The sequence below is a fragment of the Bactrocera dorsalis genome, chromosome 5 (genome assembly GCF_023373825.1).
Source record: "Bactrocera dorsalis isolate Fly_Bdor chromosome 5, ASM2337382v1, whole genome shotgun sequence".
NCBI lineage: Eukaryota > Metazoa > Arthropoda > Insecta > Diptera > Tephritidae > Bactrocera > Bactrocera dorsalis.
In genome coordinates this window covers 27,765,066-27,788,604 of record NC_064307.1, presented here as the reverse complement: position 1 = coordinate 27,788,604, position 23,539 = coordinate 27,765,066, and the positions used below count along the sequence as shown (strand labels likewise).

At 38.2% G+C, this 23,539-nt stretch overlaps 1 protein-coding gene across 5 annotated transcripts in view; it reads left to right on the top strand.

The window, feature by feature from the left end:
- The window catches only part of LOC105228705 (regulating synaptic membrane exocytosis protein 2), a 287,009-nt gene that overhangs the window by 174,675 nt on the left and 88,795 nt on the right, over nt 1-23,539 (top strand). For all 5 annotated transcript variants that reach the window (XM_049459418.1, XM_049459419.1, XM_049459416.1 and 2 more), the window contains one exon: nt 10,079-10,383. In XM_049459418.1, the coding sequence (XP_049315375.1) occupies nt 10,079-10,383 (305 nt within the window). The remainder of the gene's footprint in view (nt 1-10,078; nt 10,384-23,539) is intronic.

The following is a 23,539-nucleotide window of genomic DNA, read 5'->3' as shown; positions in this document are numbered from 1 at the left end:
TGAACTAAAGCAAAACTAATAATCACTCTACAAATAAAATTCCCAAAAACCAAGTGAACAAATTCCAAAAAGTACCTTGTCATACAACTGCATATTACTCTTATGTATGTATGTATGTATGTATTCATAAGCATTTTCAATTTGAGTATATTTCAATATTTGACACATGAATATGAAAAAGTATCACAAAGGAAATTCACAAGAATTCATTTTCAGGGATGTTACCCCTTCAACGTCCTACGTCCTTTGACTTTTGCACATAAAAAATGTGGATTCTACTAAAAATTTAACCAATCATATGTAGCAGAGAAATTCTCTGTATTTTTTTTTCTTTGAAGTTCAATGGAATACAATCAAAATTGAAATTCATTAGGTGGATGTGCAACTGTCTGCCATCAGCGAAAAAAATAATACTTCTCAATCAAAATTTCCGAGAAGGCTGTCATCAATATTCGACTGCAGCATTAATACAAACTAAACTTTATATCTCTTCAACTTTAATTAGACTAAATATCCATAAAAATACTCATATTACTTCATTCACCGTAAAAATTTTACACTTCGGATAGTCTAACTAAGTATTAATTACCAGAATCGATGATTGGTAAAACAAGAAAAAACATTAAATACGGCCACAGCGGAGCTTTTACACCCTTAAAAATAATGACGTTTTCATACAAGACTTGATTTTTACCGTTGAGCTGATATGACAGCTACATATATACTACAATACGATCTTTGAGCGCCATTCACTTGGGAGTGGCCAGAAACGATTATTTTACATATGGCTCAAGCAGCTCATGACTTCCGTTATTATACCAAGTATCCTCTGGGCAACCAAAGAGCATTTGAAGGCGCAAAGTGAGTTTGAAGACCAAAGTGAGAAATGGAACCATTGCTTCTCAGGGTTGTGCGCTGGTTAGGAACCCCGCCACATAGCAAAAATGATCCCAATGAAACCTAATCGACAGCCTCGGATAAAAGAACCCCTTTTGATGACGACCATGTCAAGCATAATAAGGATTACGATTTAAAGGCATCACCTGGAAGGTCAGGTCCCTTAATTGGAAAGTTATCACTGCCCAGATGCTTGATATCCTCGTAAGACTAAAGGTTAACATCACCGCCGCAGGATGGACGAGACAAAGACTAAAACGATTAGGTGGGCAACAAAGCGAAGCTCTTCAACAAATCGGTGATTTGCGCCCACGCCCCAACGGAGGAGAAGGACGATGTGACCAAAGATGCCTTCTAGTTATGAGCGCTTGGAGCGCACATGTGAAAGATATCCCCACTACGATGCCAAAATCATGCTTGGCGACTTTAACGCTAGGGTAGGCAAAGAAGGTATTTTTGGTACAACATTCGTCAAATGGAGGCGGCTCCATGATAAAACCTTCGCATCCGTAGTGGTTAATCGACTTCGCCGGGGTCCGAAATATGGGTATCTGTAGTACTAGATTCCAGCATAAGAAGATTCATCAAGCTACATCCTGTCTCCGGATCGAAAACTCACCAAGCAGATCGATCATCTTGTGATAGACAGAATACACGTCTCCAGTGTTTGAGAAGTGCCTGCGCTCCGAGGTCCTAGCATTAACTCGTACCACTATCTTATTACAGCGAAAACACTCACGTCAACAAACACAATGAAGGTTCGACGTCGGAAAGTTGCAATCACAGCAGACAGTCGAACAAAATTCTGCTCGACTTGCACTCCTGCTCTCTGAGGGCACTCATAAGCAATTAATAAGGGAACTGCGGGACAGCATTTTAAGTACCTTACGTATAATTGTAAACGAAACCTTTGGTTTTTGGTAAAGGCAAAAGGGCAGTGTAGAGAAAGCAAACTGCCTACGTTGGAACGTTACAATCGCCCACAACACATGCGTGGTGGGATAGATACCGAGAGTTGAAGTGGGAAGAAAATCGCATTTGTGTACGAATTGATTGACAAAGTGGCCAAATTTCTACGGCGGCTAACAGAACGTTTCACGACCGACGCATACTCTTATAGAACCCCCAGAGGTGATCTAGGGACTGATGTTCACAACATACCGAAATTATGAAGGGAACCCTTCTCCAACCTGCCGAATGGCAGTGAAAGCTTAACACCAGGAGATGGTGAACCTGGTACCCCAATCGATGTTAATGGAATAGATGTTCCGTTGCCGGACTATGATCGGTTCGAACAACAATTACCCGCCTGAAAAACAACAAAGCGACAGGGGCCTATGGAAGGATTGGAATTTAAGTGTACAATACCCGTGAAAATAGAATCGACACACATCATTTCTTCGTCGATTTCAAAACTGCTTTTAACAAGACGAAAAGGAGCTGCCCTTATGTCGCGATGTCTGAATTTGGTATCCCCGCAAAGCTAATACGACCGTGTAAACTGACGTTGAGTAATATAAAAGCTTCATAATTGTAATGGAAGTGCTTCTGCGAGTCGTAGCACCTGCCGGGGGAGCAGAGAAAGACCATCACTCCTTTGGAACCACAAGGTAGAGAAGAGCCTAGTTTCGGTTGGATTCTGGCGGGTCTTTGTGAACTCGGCTTTAATTCCGTAACCGTTGTCTACGACAATAAAGAAGAAGAATATGCTGTAATAAACCGATCTCGAATTATTTCGAAACTTACAGTTTGCCGCGGACAATAACCCATGCAAAATTTTATGAAGTATCTTGTCAAATTAAAAAGTTTTCCATACACGAACTTAATTTTGATAGGTCATTATGTTGGCAGTTATATCCCATAATGAACCTGTCAGTACATATTACCCTTCGCTTTAGCCGTTACAATTAATGATAAAGAGTCTTCATAGTTTCTATTATTATGACGATTTGTGTGCCTAAAATTACAGACCGTAAGATATTCCGTACCTCAGCTGGCGTCTGAATTTTTTTCTTTCTGAAGATAGGATAGTACTTTACAAAGAACGTTAATTAAAGGGAGCAATACTCCTAATGATATTGAGGAAACCACTTGCTTACCAAAACTTTATTAAGCCAATTTTTCCCCTCTCGACCTCTAATAAATATAGGTCAACCAAAATTCAAGTAAATAGGTCACACTATCATAAAAGTAATCAGTAGGTCAGCACACGCCACTAACTAATGCATTAAGCAAATGTTGGACAGGAATGAAATGGTAAAAAGCGGCGCAGAAAGAGGAACAGAGAAAACACTTATTACCATTTGCCTTTTGTTTGCCTTCGAGCAACAAATTCGTATCGCTTTCACTTTGCTTTGATCCACATACGTGCCTTTTCAATTATGCATGAGTTCCAGTGGCGAAAATAGACGCGATAACAACGTTATATAAACACGAAATACACACACGCAGCCATACTTGCACACATATGTATATACACGCATACATATACACAACAAGCTATCAATCAATATATAATTATATTTATTTGAATAGGAACAATGCCGTTGTAATCACATGAGCCTAATGCCGCTTATCGCCGGTTAATCTATAGCACTTACATGGCTCACACTCACTGTATGGTAGGTAGGCTTATGCGCCTTAAAGTGCGCTAATGTTTTGTGAGTATTTTCCTGCGCGTTTCTTTGCAGACAGCGCGCACTCCACTACAAGCACATGCACGCACACATATACAAAGTTTGCGCAGCTGTGCTCATGCACTTGCCATGTCAAGTTCCTGCTTGCTTTCAAGCACAAATACACACACATACAAACGTGCCTGCATGTGGCTGCGTGTAAACAGTGTTGCGTGCACTTGCATTGGCGCTTCGTGACAAGCGTAAAAATTATTTATTTCCACGTCTATGCAAAAGTATTTTTAATATTTCTGTGTGCTGCATATTTGTATGTGTGTGTGTGTGTGTGTGCAGCGCCTCGTCATGCAAAGCGCAAATTTGTTAGCCTTGCCTATTCCATCTGCTTGCTTTTCATATTTTCTGCATTTCTTGATATTCGCAAACACCAGCACGTACCGTTACAAATGCATCATGCATGTGTGTGTGTGTGTATATGCGTGTGGAGAAAAAGCGACACTGTGTCGGAAGGAAACTGCATTTTGCAACGCAATTATGGCACTTAGCCTGCACTGAAATGTCATCACCTAATCGCGCGAAAACGAATGAGTCGCTTACTTCCACTCAACACAAGGTTGGTCGAGGCTCTGGTCTCACTTACATACAATATAATATAGTATATATCGATTTGCACAACTAATGCTTGAGATAATGGGTTTTGTCGCACAAATGGCTTTCGCTGACATTAATATTATTTTCTCTTAGAGATTAAACGGTTATGAGCACATGAGAGTGCAGAAATATGAGTGCTTTTAATGAAGCTGATCGTAAGCTTTCATCATATGAGTGAGAGGCGGGAAATGAGTAGATTGTAGAGGTTAATGCATAGCAAAGAGAATTTTGATTTTGTTTAGAAGTGAGCAGCTAAAGCTGTTACCTACCCTGACACTGGTGGTCTATTTTGCGAGTGAACGAAGGAAATGAAGACCAAATTCCTACAACCTAACAATTTTGTCAAATAACACTAAGTGCAGACTTACAACATGAAAAAACAATTTTTGTGATTATTTATGTATATTATTTAATATAGAAAAGCTCATCACATTTGATCTTGTATGTAAATGCATTCCGTCACACTTAAGCCGCTTAAGAAAGCATAATATTTTTTATCTGAATTAGCTACTTTGAGCTAATTGCTAGACCTTATTGCCATAAGTACGCTGACATTTTAGAAATTCTCAAATAATTTATGCATCAATAGAAATAAAAAAGTATTTATCTTCTATCATCAGCGCGACAAATCAGCAGAAAATATATTTAAGTTGTTAATCTAATGAAATTTGTATCAGTCAATTTATATGGCAGTTATATGCTATTGGACCTTGACCTACACAATTTCTTCGTAGCTTGAAACTGTTGCTTTATACAAAAACACGTGCAAAAATCCGGGAATATAATCCGCCAATTGAAAAAGTCACAAAATCACTTGATTCCGATCACTCAGTTTGTATGGAAGCTTTATGATATAGTGATCCGATCTAAACAAGTTCTGTGAAGATTGCACCGTTGTGTTAGAAAGTAATGCAAGCCAAATTTTTTATGATGGGAGTGCCCAAAAGGTGCTGGTTCCTGTCCCAGTATTAAAGACTGCAGACCAACTGTAGTAGCAGCAAACTTTTAACCCACGCATCGATTCGGTACAGTGCCATATCGGTTGACTCAGTTACGGGGACATTGTTCCTATTCCAATCAATAGGCTGGAGTTGTGGATTATGCTTGCCCGACATGGCTTTAATCGAACACTTGGGTGGTCGTTTCTGCTAAGGAGGTCTATGCGCGAGTCGTAACCTTCAGAGTGTTCAGACGCACACGCCCAGACAGCAGCTGCCCCGGACGAAGTGGTCTTTTCTACCGGGGTGTCAGCGTATTGTTTAGGCAAATAATCTATAAGGAATCGCAGAAGGAGCGATATTGTGTGAACTGGTTAATGGATCTCTCACAAAGAAAACAAAGCTGCCATATGGGCGTGTTGAAGGAAGGCCTTTCATGATACGCCGCTTCTGGGCAAATCTTACTATATGCAAGTGTAAATAGGTACTCGTAGAATTAATTTCTGCAGCTGCAAGGAGATTAAAGCGATGCCAATGTGGCAATTTAGTATGGTAGTAGCTACAAAAACAGGCTACCGCCCTCTTCTAAAAGCGTTCTTCTTGTTAGACTCACTCCTTATCAATACCGGTGGTAGAAATAATAATAATCGGTAATAGATATTGATGGCTAAATTAATTTTAAAAATATACATTTGGATTTAGTACACACTATTTACAAAAAACTTTGCCCAAAGGGTTTAAAGTACCTTTACGAGTATTAGAGGAATTTTACAAAACCCATTTTTGTAGTATGATTTATTCTTTGCATCAAAATAGCCCTCTTTTTCAGCGATCACCTTTTCATACCAAGAAAACCAAGAACATGAAATATTCGCTGTGAACCACATCTGCGGAATACGATGGATCCGGAGGAATTTTGAAGTCCAATTTTTGAATTTTTGCCGTCGTTTTCACTGACTTGCCTTGGTGAAACAGTACTTTCTATTTCTTCATATTAGGATCGAACCTATCCAAATCCATGCTGCTACGCATTTGTTGGAAACGCCAATATCGAAGAACTATAGTATACAAAATGAATACCAAATTCACGTTTTTGTATGGAACAATTTTTTTTTCAGATTGTTTATGAAAATTTTTTAAATTTACATTTATTATATGAAACAATAAATGTGTTTCTCTTCACTTTCAAGCGGAAAGCTTTCAACCCTATAACTTTTGCAAATACCAAATTAACAAATTTGAACTGCAACAACAATGAACATATAATTACAAAACAAATAGGTGGCAATTATTTTCAGATCAGATTATCAATTGTTTTTGCTATTGCCTTAGTCTTACTGATAAATAAAGCAAATCAAATGACATTGCGTATACGCCGTGTCATCACATACATTTAAGTCATGCAGCGTGTAATTCAAGCAAAAACCATTATATACAAAATTCAATGGAAATAAATTTCCTGTTAAAATACATTTGAGTAGTTTCGTTACAGAGAAAATTGTTATATGATATTAATCATTTCAAATGTGACACGAAAAAGCGGCGAGCGTAAAAACCATGAAAAAGATTTATTGTAAATGTGTATCACTATCTAATTGTTCAATTAAAAGTTTGTGACATGTTAATGTGACGGTTGACGTGCGCACACATACGCCGATACTGCCGAAGATTTGATTAAATGATGACGGTTGATGGCTGTCAACTACAGTTTAGCACAGTCATGTGACCCACATGCACTCCTGACACATTATATAATATAAGCATACTATACGCTTTATATGTGCATATGGTTATGAAATAAAAGTAAATATGTGCATAAATATGTACATACATATATACGAGGGCAAGCAACAGCACACACTCACATACACACACACATATCCGTGTCTCTGTGCTGTATGTGTCTAATTCAATTAAAAAGTCATTTATTTTCCACGGTCGCTGCCGTCTACGGCTCTGAATCACGTCGCTGCATGTCGACAATCTTCTCTTACACTATCCGCTGTCAACAAAAATCCGTCAACACACATGCACACACATAGATTAATATTGTTACTAAAATATTGATTTATTATCATGGCAGTGTGCAGCGTGGCAACGTAAGCACATACTCATATTTGATTGGCATGTATGCATTTGTGTTTGTTTGTATATCAATTCGCTGGAATTAAATTCAATGCAAATCGTTAAATAAGCATAAGCATTATTGAAAAAAGAGATAGAGGGGCAGAAAGGTTAAATAATTGTCAACTCAACAAATTGTAATCCATTTCGAAGTTTTGATCAATATTTTCCGGAGAGTAATACACTATATTATATTGTTCCGCTATCTTAAAGGAAAAAAAAACAATTTAAAGTGTATAAAACATTTGATATAGAAATACCGTAGTTGGCCGACAGAATGAACATTTCCAAATAAAAAATGATTTCTGATGAATTTAAAATATTCTTTGCAAACAAAAGAAGGGAAACAAGTTACCTAGCTGTCATTCCAATTCATAGAAGGAGCTAGTAGAAGTAAAGTTGGTGAAAAAGAACAAGACAACAGGCTTCATGAAACGCTGTATAGGCTTTTACAATGGTTGCAGATAAGGTTCTAAAGCATTTCATACATTTTTGCGGTTAACTGTAGACTTACTCCTAAAATCCTGAACGTACGAGTATAAGTGCTAGGCCACACGAGCAGAATAATTTTTCTCGAATTAGTTTAAATCAGTTTAATATGGTAGGCCGTAAAGCAGTTTTGGGTCCTTAATGATGCCCGATGGAGTGCAGTTTTGTAATTCATAAAAAGGAGTCATCCTTCAGGATGCCAGTGCTTCATGCGAAATGCAACACATTCATTGGCGTCAGACTCCTGTCTGTCTTGACATTTCCAGCAGGCTTCTCGATCTGAAAGTTATGTGCCACCACATTGAGACTAGTGAGTATTCCAATCATGTTCGCGCAGTTCCTTCTATAAAAAGTGGGCAGTATCTCTGTGTATTTCTGATCTACTGCTGAGGATATGACCTTTGCACCCAGATAGATCGTTCTAGCGTCTTTTTATCTCCTTTATCAAACTCCTAAACAGATCGGCGTAGAGACTATACCTGAGTAGGTGACCTGGCACACAGCAGAAGTGGAGTCGCTTGCTTTTATCAAAACTTTTCACTACTGCGTGGTTATTATCTTGGTAACTGATCGGCTGTTTACGCAGATGCTAAGATATTTCCGTGGTTTTTCCTTAAAAAAAAACCCTGCTTGAAATTTACTGGAGTACTCCAACAGCTTAAAGGGATTCTACTCTAGTCAAAATTTTGGGCAGTTTTTTGAATTTTATTAAAAAAAAGCCAAAAAGTTATTTTTTCATCCATATTTTGATCGGTGCCATTGATATTTTTTAAGGGTATAAAAAAAAAAATCTTTACAAAAAAATATTGAAAAATTAAGGCAGCTAGATAGTGAGGGGGGGATCTGAACAAAATCGTGCGAAAAAAATTTATGGCGTTGTCTTTGACAATAATTTATCCCGACTCGCCTGTAGAAATCTTGAAAAAATCAAAAGAAATTCTTATCCGTAAGGATGCTATATATATTTCCTACCTCAAACACGAATAGGAATATTTTTTTACCAACGAAAATGGCGATTCTGTTTTTTTTTTTGTTGGATTTTGGCTCGTCTTGGAAGACCTACACGGTCGATTGCTGTTTTGTTTCGGGCTCATGCGCAAGATCCTGATATCGTCACCTTGACGATCCTATAAATTTGAAGGCAGCGATCGATTTCAGTGATCCGATCCTGAGTACCACATCGTGCTAAGATTTATGAGCTGTCTTTGACAATAATTGTGCGGTATCCAACGAGAAACCAAACCTTTTTTGAACGGCAAGGTGTTCATTGCAATATCAACAATCTGGTGGGAGAAATGGCATAGGCAGTCTATTGAAGGTATGTTACATGACGGTCCTTGCATTATCAGGCACGTCGGCATCGTAGGAGCTTATTGCGATGAAAAGCGGCTGTTTTTGGACGAAGTTCACCGATATCTTTGAAATGTGAGCGAACGAACATATAAATTCGTTTGCTAAATCTAGTTTTTCACAGTGCCTATAAGATGGATCTTCTATAGCCATACAAAGATTATTGAGCCTCATCGATGCACTCTTCGTCGTGATCAAAAGTTCACATCAAAGTTAGTGAAAAATCCTGATCCAGTGTGTTCAAAAATGTTCCGGAGTTAATTCCTTTTATACGGTAAGCATTAGAAACAAGCACCACTTAATACAAATATTAAGAGATTAAACTTATTTTAACTTATTGAAAGTTTTTGGTTCGTTAGTTTGCATTTTGGTTGAAAAATTGTCCCAATGGAAATGTCAGATTGCACCTCAGGCAAAACTTAGTGTTGCCTAGTCTAGAAATGACATAGACACATTTTCTGAAATCGTGACACATCCGCATACCAAAATGTGAAATGATTTATCTGGCGATTTCTTTGTTCTGCCACAGGTTGAGGCCTTAATAAATTTGAAAATGTGCCACTCTTTTAGACGAGTTTATTTATGTTTAATGATGCATTTAGTAAATGAGCGATGCACAAATTTTTATTCCAAATGATTTCTTTTTGCTTTCAAGCAAGCAATCAAATCATTCGACCATTGATCAACAGCAGTACATACAATTTCTATTTCAATGCTCGAACCAAAGTTTTTTAGAGATTCTTAAAATTTCGTTGGGGTATTTGAGAGGCCATGCTCTCCAACTCTAACTACAAACTAAATAGTTCATCAGATTTGTAACATCTTTGGTAATTGGTAGCATCTTTGGCAAGACTCAACAATAAGTATTAATATTTAAAATAGATAAATTACATAAAACAAGAAAAGAAAAACACATGCGTAAATTAGAACATCTTTCTTGACACGCAATTAATGAGTTACCTTCATTTCTTTCTTTGTCTTCATCATTCATTGCAGTGAACAAAATGTCACCGCGTCCCTCGTTGGCGCCCACCGAAGACGGCAGCTATGGCGGTGCGTATCAGCAACAGACCCAGGACACTTATGCGGCCAATCAGAACAATAACAATAACAACAATACGACAGGCGGCAGCACCGCAGGAAACTCATCGAAAAACGAGCCCGGGCGACGAGCGGGGGCGTGTCGCGTGTGTTTGAAATCCTTCAAACCCGACGACTATCACAAGACCTGCTTCGAGTGTCAGCAGCGGGTGTGCGAAGATTGCGCCAGCTACAGCAAGCTGGAAGAGAACGAGGATGCGGTAAGTACAAGCATTAAAGAATGGCAACAAAGCAAGAGCGAAGTGCTCAACAATGTGCGTTGTGGTGAATATGCTTTGTGGAGAGAGTAAGGTGTTAGGTGAGATCAAAAGCACCATAACAGTATACACTTGTAGCCGGTGTTTGCGGTATGTTTGTTCGAGCATCAAGTCGTGCTGATTGCAATTGAATTGCCATGCAAATGGGCAGAATAAATTCAATTTGTTGTAATGAAAACAAATTGCAAAGAGGCAGTTAATATTAAAATGAATTAGAATTGTGTAAAAGATATGCTAAAGCAATTAAATGAAAGATAGCGATTAGGAAAGAGGCGTTGTCACGTGAAAGACAATGAATTTTAATGTGTTTGATCCCCGCGATTATCTCAGCAACCACTAAAGCTGGTGGTGGTAGTTCTCAGCTATACTGCAAGCAATGTCTTTGTAAGTTGTAACGTCAAGACTGACTGTGCCATGGATATTAGGAGGAGACTCACAATCATATGTTTGTGCTTATTGAGTCGAATCTGTTAATTTTTGGATGTTACACAGCAGTCTTCATCATACTTCAGTAATGTTTCATAGTTAGGGACCTATAAAGGAGTTGATTCCAAGGAATTTTGCTACAAGGTTCCTTCAATAAAGCGTTTAAATCACCTCGAGGTACAAAATTTATTGTCTCTGACGCATTTATTGTTAAATTATCGACACTAATGATTCAAACATGTAAAATGATTGTTTTCTAAGATTTTTTTTTTCATTTCGCACTTTTCTCAAGAACCGCGACTCTACGACTCTACTGATTCCTCAGACATTATTTACTTTAGAACGTCACTCATTGCCTTCTGAAATCATATTTTGGTCCTCTTCCTCATCAGACTCTATTTCCGCGTTCCATTCATTATCGGAATTTATTCTAAAATTAAAGCAATTTTATCTTTCCTCAAAGGTTTGCCGTAAAAATGATCCATGCTATAAAAAAAATACTTTCGTTCCGTTTAACAGAGCAAAACAATTGATTATCTTTAAAGTACCGTCGGACGTCAAGGGGTTAAGTGAAGTTACACAGAAACTTGGGCCAAAACATGGATTACTTTATAACTAAAGTTTTATATCTCAAATCTCTACGGCGGCTTAAGAACAACAAAGCCACAGGACCCCATTGTAATTAAAAGAGTGTATGGAAAAGCCGCTAAGCATGATTTAGTCGAATGAATTGGTGCCTAGTGATTGTAATAAGAGTGTCCTCTGCTCTATCTACAAAAAGGGTCTGCGCCAACAATCGCGGGATCAGCCATTTTTAAATTGCATGGAAGATTCTGCGTTCAGGGTAATTCGCTCTTGTGTGTCTTCTTCAACTTAATACTGTGCCGCTAATCACAATGAAACTGTCTAATCTAAAAGATACAATGCTAATAACAAAGTCGGCTGTGCCGCCTTTTTTAGCCTCGATAAAGAAGTGCAAGAGGTTGGTCTTTTGGTTAACAAAGGCTAGACAAACCACCTGGAGGATACAAATAAAGATCACTTGCGTCTTGGGAACTACGCCATGTTGCCAGCTAAACATTTGAAAAAGTTGAGGATTTTTTTGCGTATAGCTCCAGATTTCTTAAGCTGGAGCTCAAACGCAGATATTATAACGATCGATACATCCGTCCCTTAGCGCTTTGTAGGGTATTTACTTTTGCAATTCATGAACCTTTGCCACTGGTTGCATCTCGCATGGTCTTATCGGAGAACCCTCAGTGTGTATTGAATCTATTAAAATACAGTTTACACTTATAACACGGCTAACAACGTATACGTCTTTTAGTATATTTCTCGGCTTGCGTCAGGGATCCAGTTTGCGAGAAAATGATGTGTTCGGAAATGCCTTGATGCATTTATATACTTAAAGGAAATTAAGTTGTATTCATTAGAACATAGCTAAAAAGTCGAAAAAAAATGTTTATCACAGAAAAAAGCTTAAAATGATTGGACTTTAAAGATGTGACTTCTCAACTAAAGGATGCATTTGAAACCTGAAATAAAAGCGATGATTGCTTCTACCTTGGAATGACTAATGCAAAAATTTTTCAATTATGATAATCTACAGTCGACCCATGGCTATTTTTAAAACAACTTTTTTTGAGCGCATGCCAATATTTTACAATTGCTGGCACTTATTGTTTATAAAGTTTAAATATGTACAAATTTAGATTACACTATAATCTTGCGTTAAAAAATCATTCTTTATTTTTTGTTTAATTTAGTTTGCGCCGAAACTGGGTCGATTTCGACCGACTGGTTGTAATGCGCAGGGTATAATATATAGGGCGCCGAATGCTTGGTGCTACGAATTCTTTTGAGTTACAACGTATTTTTCACTTCAGTCCAACTTACACGTTTTCAAGAAAAATGCGTTCAGTAGGTCTGAGATTGACAACAACAGGACACGAGGATAGTCGCTGGAAGTGTGTGGCATAAATCTGGAAATGCCATGTTTTTCACACGGCCTGCTATACGTGGCGTGTTTATAAGTCCGAAACCTATATTTTCTATACAATTATGCACCGGAACAGAAACCAAAAAATGTTGTTTACCAAGCTGCGCTACATTGAAAAAAATCTAAAAAAAAATCGCAAATAAATGATTTAAACAAAAAATAGAGTACATTCAACTTTTTTTTCATTTCAAGCGCCTGCGGGTCAGCTAGTTATTTTATATAATATTTTCGAAAATTCAAAAATATAGAAGAGGCAATGATGCAATTAACAGTGTATTCTTCATTATGAGAATTCGTCATACTTGGCAACTTTCTCAAATTCTATCTAACATACTCTATTTTCAATATTTGAGTGTTGGTTCAACAGCACTAAGCAACAAATATCGCAACAAAATAATAACAAAATTTGTATCGTTAATCTTGCTGAATGAAATCCCCAAAACGCAATGGTTAAAGTGTTTTTGCCAAATTTCACAAGTTTTTGTTGCTGCGTGCTGTTCACTTCATTGCCCGAAGCATTGTTGTTGTCCACTAGGGACTTCAGTGCAGAATCTATGATTTTGTGTAACGAATTTGTAACAAAAATGCCGAACAACAAAATATTTATTTCAAAAGTGGTGGATTTTTGTTTTTGTAGGCAAACAAACTGATATGCTTTTACATATAGTTTGGCAACCATAACCACAACAGAATTCAATATTAGACAAATGAATGGGATATGAGGTGATTCTTGGGAACGAACACATTTGGTTATTGCATTTTAACATTCTTGTTGCACAGATTTGATGAAGTCGTGCAATCAATGAAACGAATGCGGTAGTTATTGTTAAATATGGTATACAAAGAAGGGGCAGGAGGTATAAAATTCGAAACACAAAAGTTTTTCTTGTTGGTAATTTGTTGTTGCTGATTTTCTGATCGATCTGGAGGCTTTGGTACAAGCAGTTCGGTACTATATAAGCTGCGTCTGTTGGCAGAAGACAAATTCGAAATCTGGGTGGTGTGTTTGAACTTGGTGCATTACCTTAAAAAAGCTAATGACAGCAAGCCTTGGTGCAAAACATTTTGGAAGAACTTATGGGGTTAAGACAAACTTTGTTATTATGTCCAGTCTACTATTCAGCAACACGTAAACAGTGGTCTCGGACACTGTAAACTACATGCAAACTCATAGATCGCTAAATAGATATTATAGATATTGTGGTTTTGTACTGTGACTTATGGTCTATTGTGCCCTCTCCTATATCATATATGGTTACATAAGTCCAGCACTCTGAAAAATACCAGGAGGCTGGGGAACGTGATGGAGGTGATGATCCTTGTCCACGTAGCTGGATCCAAGGGCCTTGAGTCTGCATCTACAAACTGCTGGGTAATATGGAATCATATGTTCTGGAGTTTCCAGTTCCATGTCGCAAATCCGACAATGCCTGAGTAGAGAGAGTGACAAAGGGACGGAATTTGTCTCGATGGAGGTTGATCTTATCTCCAAATTTTCCTAGGTTGTAACCTCCCAATAGCAGCTTGACATGTCTCATTCCTGTTGCATGATGCCAATGCCGTTTTCTCCCCACTCTCTCCTCCATGCTGAGCAACTACTTTGTAGTGTGGGACTCCATTGCAATGCATGGTTCTGGTCCCATCATCTTGAAAGCCGCCGCAGAGCGAGCTAGTTCGTTGGCTAGCTCATTGCCGGCAATCCTTTCTGTCCCGGTACCCAGATCAGGTGTACACGGTTGCAAACTGTTAGGTGGTTCTACCTTCTAATACATCCCTCCACTAATAGTGATTTTGGTCCTTAAGCTGAGATCGCTTTTAATGTCACTTGACTATCACTGAGTATAGCGATACGCTGGTTGCGTTCCGCACACTGACTATAGAAAAAACTTTTGCTTGCACAACGGTTCTTTTGACTCTAGCTAGATTTAAATCCTTTGGACTTTGTCGCAGAGAGTATTGTCAAATTTACCTCGTGCCATTATGGCAATATAATCGGTGTACCTCTGGCACCGAGTCTCTTTGTTTATGAGCAACTCAAGGAGCTCATCGCCTACTAGGCTTTATAGTGAGAAGATAAAGCTCCGCTCTGTGTACCAAGTAGTACCAAGACGAATCTTACTCTCGCTCACAGTGGTTTTAGCTGTCCTTGCAAACACATACACACACACACATTTTTATATAGGAATATTTAACTGATTATTCAAAGACGCACTCACGCAAACAAATACTTCAATTATTAGATCAAGTAATATTAAATTCTAGATAATATAAGAGAATCTTCTAACTGAATTACGAAACAAACAACACAAAATATACAGTTATACAGTCTCTGCCGCTTACTACGCTTCAATCATGATATATTGCCACCTAATGGGCAAATCAGCATGTGTTGCCACACCGCAAGCGGGCAACTTAATCCACAAAACCCGAAAAACATTTACAATTTCCAATATAGCGTTATGCAAAATGTTGCAACAACAAATGGCTTTGCCATTAAGCTCAACTTTTGTGCTCGGTTAGTGCCTACAATTAATATTAGTCACCAGCAAGCACAGAATGCGTAATTGAGCGCAAGCAGAGAGAAAGGGCTGCCGAAGCTAGCCGAGCAAAAAATTGGTCCGAAATTGCCGCAAACAGCAAACACATTTAAACGGGTGATTAGTCGAACAAACAGACCAATTGAAAGCACAAGCAAAGCGATATACACACGCTCAAATAAACTTGCAAAGCCACAAGGGCAAGAATGGTGGGCAGTGAGGAAAGTGTGCTGGCTAAGAGGATGATGGAGAACCGAAAATTATGATTGACGAAGTTGTGCAGCAAATGGAGCTCATTATTCTCATTTGGTGTATTACAAGCCACACATCATATTCAGCATATTCAGCATATTCAACACTAAATACAGAGCTCAAGGGCACAGTGGTGCGACAACAGGAAATATGTTAATACAATTATTGTAGGATATGTTGCAAATAAGGTCGTTCAGTCCAAAAGATGAATTCCAAAATGGAACGATTGGAAACTAAACGAGAGTAATTGAATTGAGTTGAATTATTTTTAATTTTAAAGCCTGAGCTAAATATGAATACGATTTTGGACTAAGAACCATTCAAAATTTCGTAAATTTGAGATCACGAACTTCAATTTCAGGCATACCATAACATAGTTACGTTCTCGTCGGCATCATTTATAATGAAATATAAACCGATGATTCTACCAACTCACAAACAACACAAAACCCTTGTTTCTTTTGGATGAAATTGCAGTTCTTGAATCTCTTTAGGTTGCTCTTCGTCCCAAATGCATCAACTTTGCTTTTTTACATACCCAGAAATGAGCCTCATCGTTGAATAAAAGTTGACTTGCGAACGTAGAATCTTCTTGGAACTTTGCAAGAGCCCATAGAACAAAGCGTTGTCACTTAGGAAGGTCGAGAGGCTTCAGTTTTTGCATAAACTGTATTTTATACGCTTTCAATATAAGATCTGGACGTACCATAAAATACGTAAAATACGTCAGTCCGAGTTACTGCGAACGGTGCCGAATCAACTCCTCACGGTCTTTGCGTACACTTTCGGCTACGGATGGTATATTTTCTTCACTGAGTGCTGAACGTGGTCTAATCGGTCGGATATTATCCAAAATTGAATGCTGGGCATCAAGATGGTGATGGTGTTGTAAATAATACGCTCAGTAGGCCGATTAAATATGTTGACCATAAGTTGAGTGAAGCGTGTGAAACACATTCTTTACAGAACGCTGAACCATTCAGCTTGAAAATTTCGTACAATCTTCTTAGATATTTTGATCCTAGAACCACTGAGCGACTTTTCTGTTTTTTAAGGAAGCCGCCATTTTGTTTAAAATAAATATTTTTACTACTTCAGATTTTCATTGTTAGAAATAAATTTTTTTTGCCTTTGGACTTGGGATAATTTTAAACCGACAAATTCTCCTCACAGCAAGACACATTTTTCGGAACTCGTCCTAGAGATCGACTGAGGAATTAGGGGAATCCAAAGTTTTACAGATTAAATCACGAATTATTAAAGTACATTAAATTCTGTAAATGCATATTATTTTTATTAATTATTTAAAAAAATAACTCAGCCAAAAAAAGTCACAAAAACAAGCGTTTTCTTTCTCTTACACGTGGAATAGCTTAAAACCCAGTCAAGCTGAGATCGAAAATCATAAAAACAGCTCTTTTGACACTTGATCGCCACACTATTAACATAAGAAACGGTTCCACTGTGCAGCTAAGGCTAAGTGTCTTTCAAGTTGGCCAGCTGCAAAATGTGCTGAGCTCATAAAAATACTCAGAAAATTCAGCTCAGATGAAAAGATCTATTTTTAAATGTAAATATGTGTGAAACCAAAAAGGAAGACAAAATGGTCAAGCACTTAGCAAGCTGCCATTAACTAAGAAGATTATGCAACCCTACAAAGGCACCAGCAGCTTTTACGAAACTACTTATGCTCGAATATACAAGTATAAGACCGTTACCACCGCATTAAGCCTAATCTAACGGAGATATCAAAGCAATACTCAAACTACTCATTTACTCAAAAAGGCGAAGAAATTCATAAGACCAGTTTTAAATATGTATGAAGGCGTATTGTTTTTGCTGCTGACAGTTTGGCATTAACTAAAGTGAAGGCATAAATAAAAATGTCAATGTGAACAGAAACAGCAACACCAACAAATGAATCAACGGTAAAAAGGGCATTAGTCGACTGGAAGTTGTGGTCGTACCCGGAATGACATTAACAATCGAATACCGTCAATTTGCCGAACTATTAAACATTTCAAAGAAAGGAAAGAACTAAAGCTACAAGAAAGTTATGCTCTCAATTACAAAGCACTCAAAGCTAAAATATGTTGCAAGCACTTTTACGAGCTAGTGGGTAGATTCACTACATCCGGGTTAACTAGGTTAGTCTATTACAACTACAACAAATGACGCTGAAATATTGCTTCACATAAGTTCTGAAAGATTTTGAACAAACTAATGAAGGATTAAGTGGGTCAGTGCATAGTTAGTGGTGGAAGCCCTCACTGATTAAAACCTTATGTACATAGATATATACAACCGACTACGACAAACGTTCAATAAAATATCTAAATGCACTTTTATAATAAATTTCATTCGGATTTCGCAGAAACTGACGAAAAAATTGGTATGAGCCCTAAGCAACTTCGCTCAAACTCAAAACCGGTTTTAGACTCATAGTATCTTGGGCGAAGTTGTTCAGAACGAACCATCGCGCATTTCCCGCATACCCGCTTTCTATGTGTTTTTGGCTCTCTATAAATCAACCCGCTCTAATACTTATGAATATGTGTATCATTGCTAAGAAAACACACATCAATAATAAATAATGCAACTAATGACAATTTAATTCAAATTAAATATGAATTAGTGAAATGGCGAAAAACGAGAGAGCGACAGGAATTGCTCTTTATGGGTATAACTTGTGTATAAATCACTACTCTTGCAACTACTATTATCAGAAAGGGACTCTCTCCGAATATCTATAAAAAATCTCTCAGATTGACCGATTCGAACAATTTTTGGTAATTTGCTGACTTACCTCCGAGACACTATTCAGTTTATCCGGATACATTGATTGGTTTCTGGCTTACATAAATAATGAATTATAGTCTGATTTCTGTAGCAACATATTGTAAGAATATAACAAGGAAAATCCTTATCCTTCACAAATAAACCAATGTTTTTACAAGATCTTGATTACTTTTCATTCATTTTTGCTATATGTGGCAGACAGAAATCGGCGGTTCAGACAAATGCGTAACATCTTAAGAAACAAGACGTGTGCAAAATCTCCAAAATTGTTGTAGTAGTTTGCCTATATCCAGATTAACAGTAGTACAGACACACATGGGTATACGACTCAGCTCAAGGTTTACAAACTTCATGGCAATCTTAATATATTCTAGTCAGCGATACTTCGAGCAACCATGTATCGGTTTCGCATCTCTAGAGGATAGTGTACATCCCCAGAGAAGCCGCACAGTGCGCACCGAACGCTATTGCTAAAGCAGAGTATCGAAGAAGACCCGAATCAGTCCATTCGTCATCGCGCACAACAATTGGGGGTAAAACAATTCCTTTATAGATTTTGCGAAAGGATCTTGGTTTGCGGGTTTACTTAGTATAACTTGTGCAAAAATTGAAGACCATCAAGCGTGCCGCACGTTCCGTGTGTGGGTCCAAAGCTTGATGGGCAAGGATCCCGATTTTCACAAGAAAATTTTGTTCAGCGATGAACTCGTCCCTAGTGGTTAAATGGGTATTTTAATAATGAAAATGTCGCATTTGTAGTAAAGACGCACAAACCATAGTTGAAACACCGTTTCTTCTGAAAAAGGCACTGTTTGTGGTGCTCTATAGACCGAAGGAGTAATTAGTCCACATTTCTTTACAAATAAAGACGACCATAATGTTGTAGTCAATAGGAAACGTTATCTAGCCATGAATAATGACTTCCTGTGCTTGATTTAGAGGGTTTTGATGTGAGCTATATTTGGTTTCAACAAAACGTCGCTACTACCATGCAGCCAATGGAACAATAATTTTTAGTGAAGGAATCTTTTGATGACCGCCAATATCCAAGGTCGTGCAAGTTAAAACCGTTGGACTATTTTATGTGGGTTTATGTGAAGTCGCTTATCTACGCAGATAAGCCCGAGATGATTGACAAATAGAGAGGAGAATATCTGGGGCGTTAGTGGTGAAATACGTCCCCAATTGTTGAAAAAATAGCGAAAATCGGGTCTCTCGGCAGGAATTTTTTAAATCCAGAGGGGTTCACTTGCCTGAAATCGTTTTTAGTACACAATGCGCCATTAGAGTAACCTGTGCGTTTAGAACCATCTCACATGAAGCGACAAGAATCATATCTGGTCTTATGCCGCCGGATTTAATGGTCTCAGAGCTAAATAGAGTCTATCAATAATCTAAAGCTATGAATGCGGCTAATGGCTGACGATCGAAAAGGAAAAGACCAAAGAATGGCAAGGCAATGTGATGTGACAGAAAAAGAAGCGTCCATCTTCCTAACATCATTAAGAACGTAACAGCTTGGATTGAGAGACAACAATTCCTGATGGGCCATGGCTGCTTCAGGGAGTGTCTCCACAGATTCGGCTACGATGACGCCATAAAATGTTCTTTCTGCAACAGCGTCGATGAAAACGAGAAGCATATCTTTTTCCCCTGCTCGAGATATGTAGTGGAGAGAGCTACAATCGAACGAATAACAAACCAAAGCATGATGCCCTACAGCATTATAAGTCACATGCTGTAATCAAAATTGGCATGCAAGAAAATGAAAAGGGGACCGCAACAGCGACCCAAGAACTCAATATAAAATAACGGCAGCAGAGAAACGTGAGAACACTAAATAATTCCGCAGGGAGTTTGTGAAGAGGCATTCTTGCCCAGCTGGGTTCTATGACGTAACGCTTAACAGAGGTGCCGCAGGTCAAATACAAGCCGAAGCAGCCGGAGTTAAAGCTTTAGCATGTAAGCGTGTTGTTCCGCAAGTACAGTAATGTTAGATAATACTAACTGAGCGTGGTCTCTAAAGTGGTCTACTTTTAGCGGGCAATATGAATCGTGTATGATGTCTTTCTACAGCGGCAGCAGTTTTGAAAGAGAATTCACCAAAGACCTTCGTGGATGAGGCTATATGTCTTACCCACCAATGCTAAAAGAAGAACTTCGCTGCCTTTTATGGAAGTGTATTAGAGAGTTTTTTTCTTCAAAGAAATTGATATCCCTTTTTTTGTGTATGAATTCGGAAAACATTTAATCGAGTTTTTTTTTACATTTTCGCACAAATGTTACGTGTTTCTTCTAAGTTTTTTGAAAATTTGAATTTTATGTAATAAATTTGCGCTGTAATCAAATATTTATAGAACATTGCGAACATTTATTTAAGCTTTTTTGTGTTATTGTAATCAGTGGCGTTCATTTTTCACCTTCATGCGGCGTCATAAATTGCCTTACCAAGCAATATCAATTTGAATATTAAAACTACCGCCTCCACACACTCATATTTATACATCTACACAAGTGTATGTGTGTGGTCCATGTCAAATATGGCACGATTGCAACATTAATCTCGAGCGCCTTTAACCGCCAACTATGTGAGTGTGTGTGCCTAGGTGTAGTGTGCGCTCACAGTTATCTGCAAAATCCATTTATTATACTACGATTGCCCAGCCAAAGGCCGACACCTGTAGTGCCTGTCATTATTTATATACATATGTACAAAGCAACGGTGCATATGCCAGTCGCCCTGTGTGTTCGTGTGTGTTCGCGTGTTATTATAAAAAATTACTTTCACAATTTTCGCTCGGCTTCCACTGCAGCTGTACTCGCCTCACATGCAATTTTGAGGGGTAGGGCGTGACCTGCATAACGACTCACAAGTAGATTTCTGTATTGATAATACGCAACTGAGACTCTGTCATGTTGGTGACCCACTCAGCTGGGGCCAGCAAATAATTGTGCAACTGAAAGTGGGTGTGTCTGTATGCATGCGCGCGTGTTTTCTTCGGACCCAAGTGTATGGCAATAATATGAGATGGTAGCTGCCGATACTGTAGCGTCCAGTGTCTCGCCCGTCTGTAACTTAATTAAAACGACAAAGCCTTTTGCAGTCGGCAATGCAAACGCTGCTGCAGTGCACAAACCATCCATACATTTGGGTAGGAAACTACTGTGCCATATATGCATGTATATACATATATTGACAGGGTGTTACAAGTTGACCAGCTTCTGATAATATTTTGAAATCTGAATAAGAACTTCATTCGTTTATTAGCTCGGTTCTCGTGGAACGATCGAAAACATCCTTTATGAGACTGTCGGTTTTCAATGCTCGAGCTTGTGAATTTGAAATCGGAGCCTAAGTTAAAAATCATGCAATATTTAAATCGACCAAAAATTTTCATGCCAACCATAAATATCAATAGCTATTTGTAATCTGGGCTACGAAAACCACACAAGTAATCCGAAACACAACTTCTCGATATAGATTTTCAAAGTGTGGCCGTCATTAGACCCTACATATATTTATATTATAATTGAGATCGGAATCCCTACCATTTTTTAGATAGCTCATAAGTCACTTACTTCTTACACTATTGATACCATTACACCGTTACATAAAATATCTTTATTCTTAACAAAATCTACAACTTTCCTCCTTGGAGTCCTATTTACGTCAAATTTAAGCATAGTTTTGTTCTAAATAATTGAGTCAAGCCATCATTCGCAGTTCGATGAATCTATTCAGCCTTGTCCGTATAGCTTTCCATTTGTATATATGCAAAATAGTCCTTCAGCTTATGAGATGTCCATCCAAATTCATGCTCACGTCTCTTTCTCCTGAAGAAGCTGCTCGGTTGTTACAAATGTCGGTATTGGACCGCTACAGTATACTTGTAGAGCTGCCAACCAAGCTTGAATCAAGTGCTTGCATGAAAATTTCCTTAATTTGTAGAGATAACTTCACCAAATTTGGCAAGGATTATTGTTCAAGGCAGCGCTCCAACTTTTAAATTAATTTTTTTCGATCGGTCTGCTATATAATATATTTGCCATACAAACGGAGCTCTCAATTTCTAGTTCTTGGATGAAAACTTCTTTACTTTTGAAAGATATTCTAGCTTGGGAATAACCGTTTTTTCCTGTTTTTATTACCTGCAAGGTGTATGTTATAGATTATCAATAAGTAAATCAAAAGAAATCCATTACTTTTTCAGTAGATGACTTTTGTAATCCTTATCTCACATTGTATACCATAAGTACGTCAAATGTCAACATTGGACAACAGCAAAGCGAAAATACGCCATATTTTATTGATATCCTTAGATAAATGCGAAGAAGCAAGTTAAGCAGTATATATAGTGTATATGGTCCTCTTATATGAAATTTTGGTTTCATTGGTTTCGTTCCAATAAGTTTGATGACAATGCTGCACTAAGCACTGGAAGATCAACTGTTGAAAATATTGGTAACCATCCGACCATCAGGTAAGCATTGCTTCGATTACCCAGGGGCTAAGCATGGTATCCAAAACCTTCAGACGCCTGGATATAAAAATAGCATAAAAATATGCAAAAAATATCATAAACGCATGAAAACTGCTGAATTTCATGAAGCGGTTCGACACTGGTCCTTCTCGGACGCTGCTTGTCAACGTTGCTAGGAAGACAGCGAGATAGCAACATCCAGGCAGTTGCTCCTCCGTTGTCCAGGCTTTTCAAGACTGAGGTTGCAAAATCTAGTCAGTCGTACCTTCGGCGTACCAGAAGACGTATACGCATATTCAATATCATATCGACACCGACAACAACAACACCGACATCAACAAATTTGTGATAAAGAGCGCTTTGTCAATTTTTAGTGCTACTTTATAACAGGAGTTCAAAGTTCCATAGAGAACCGGCATTCTAAGATGTCCAAACGAAAACCCCGTGAAGATCGACCTCTTAACATAAGCCAACCTGGTTATTTGTGATGAAAAGTGGGTCACTTACGACAATTTTAAGCGAAAACATTCGTGGTCGAATTGCACTCAGCCGGTACGAAAGGTGGATTGAATAACAGGAAGGGTTTGTTATGTGTTTGATGGGAT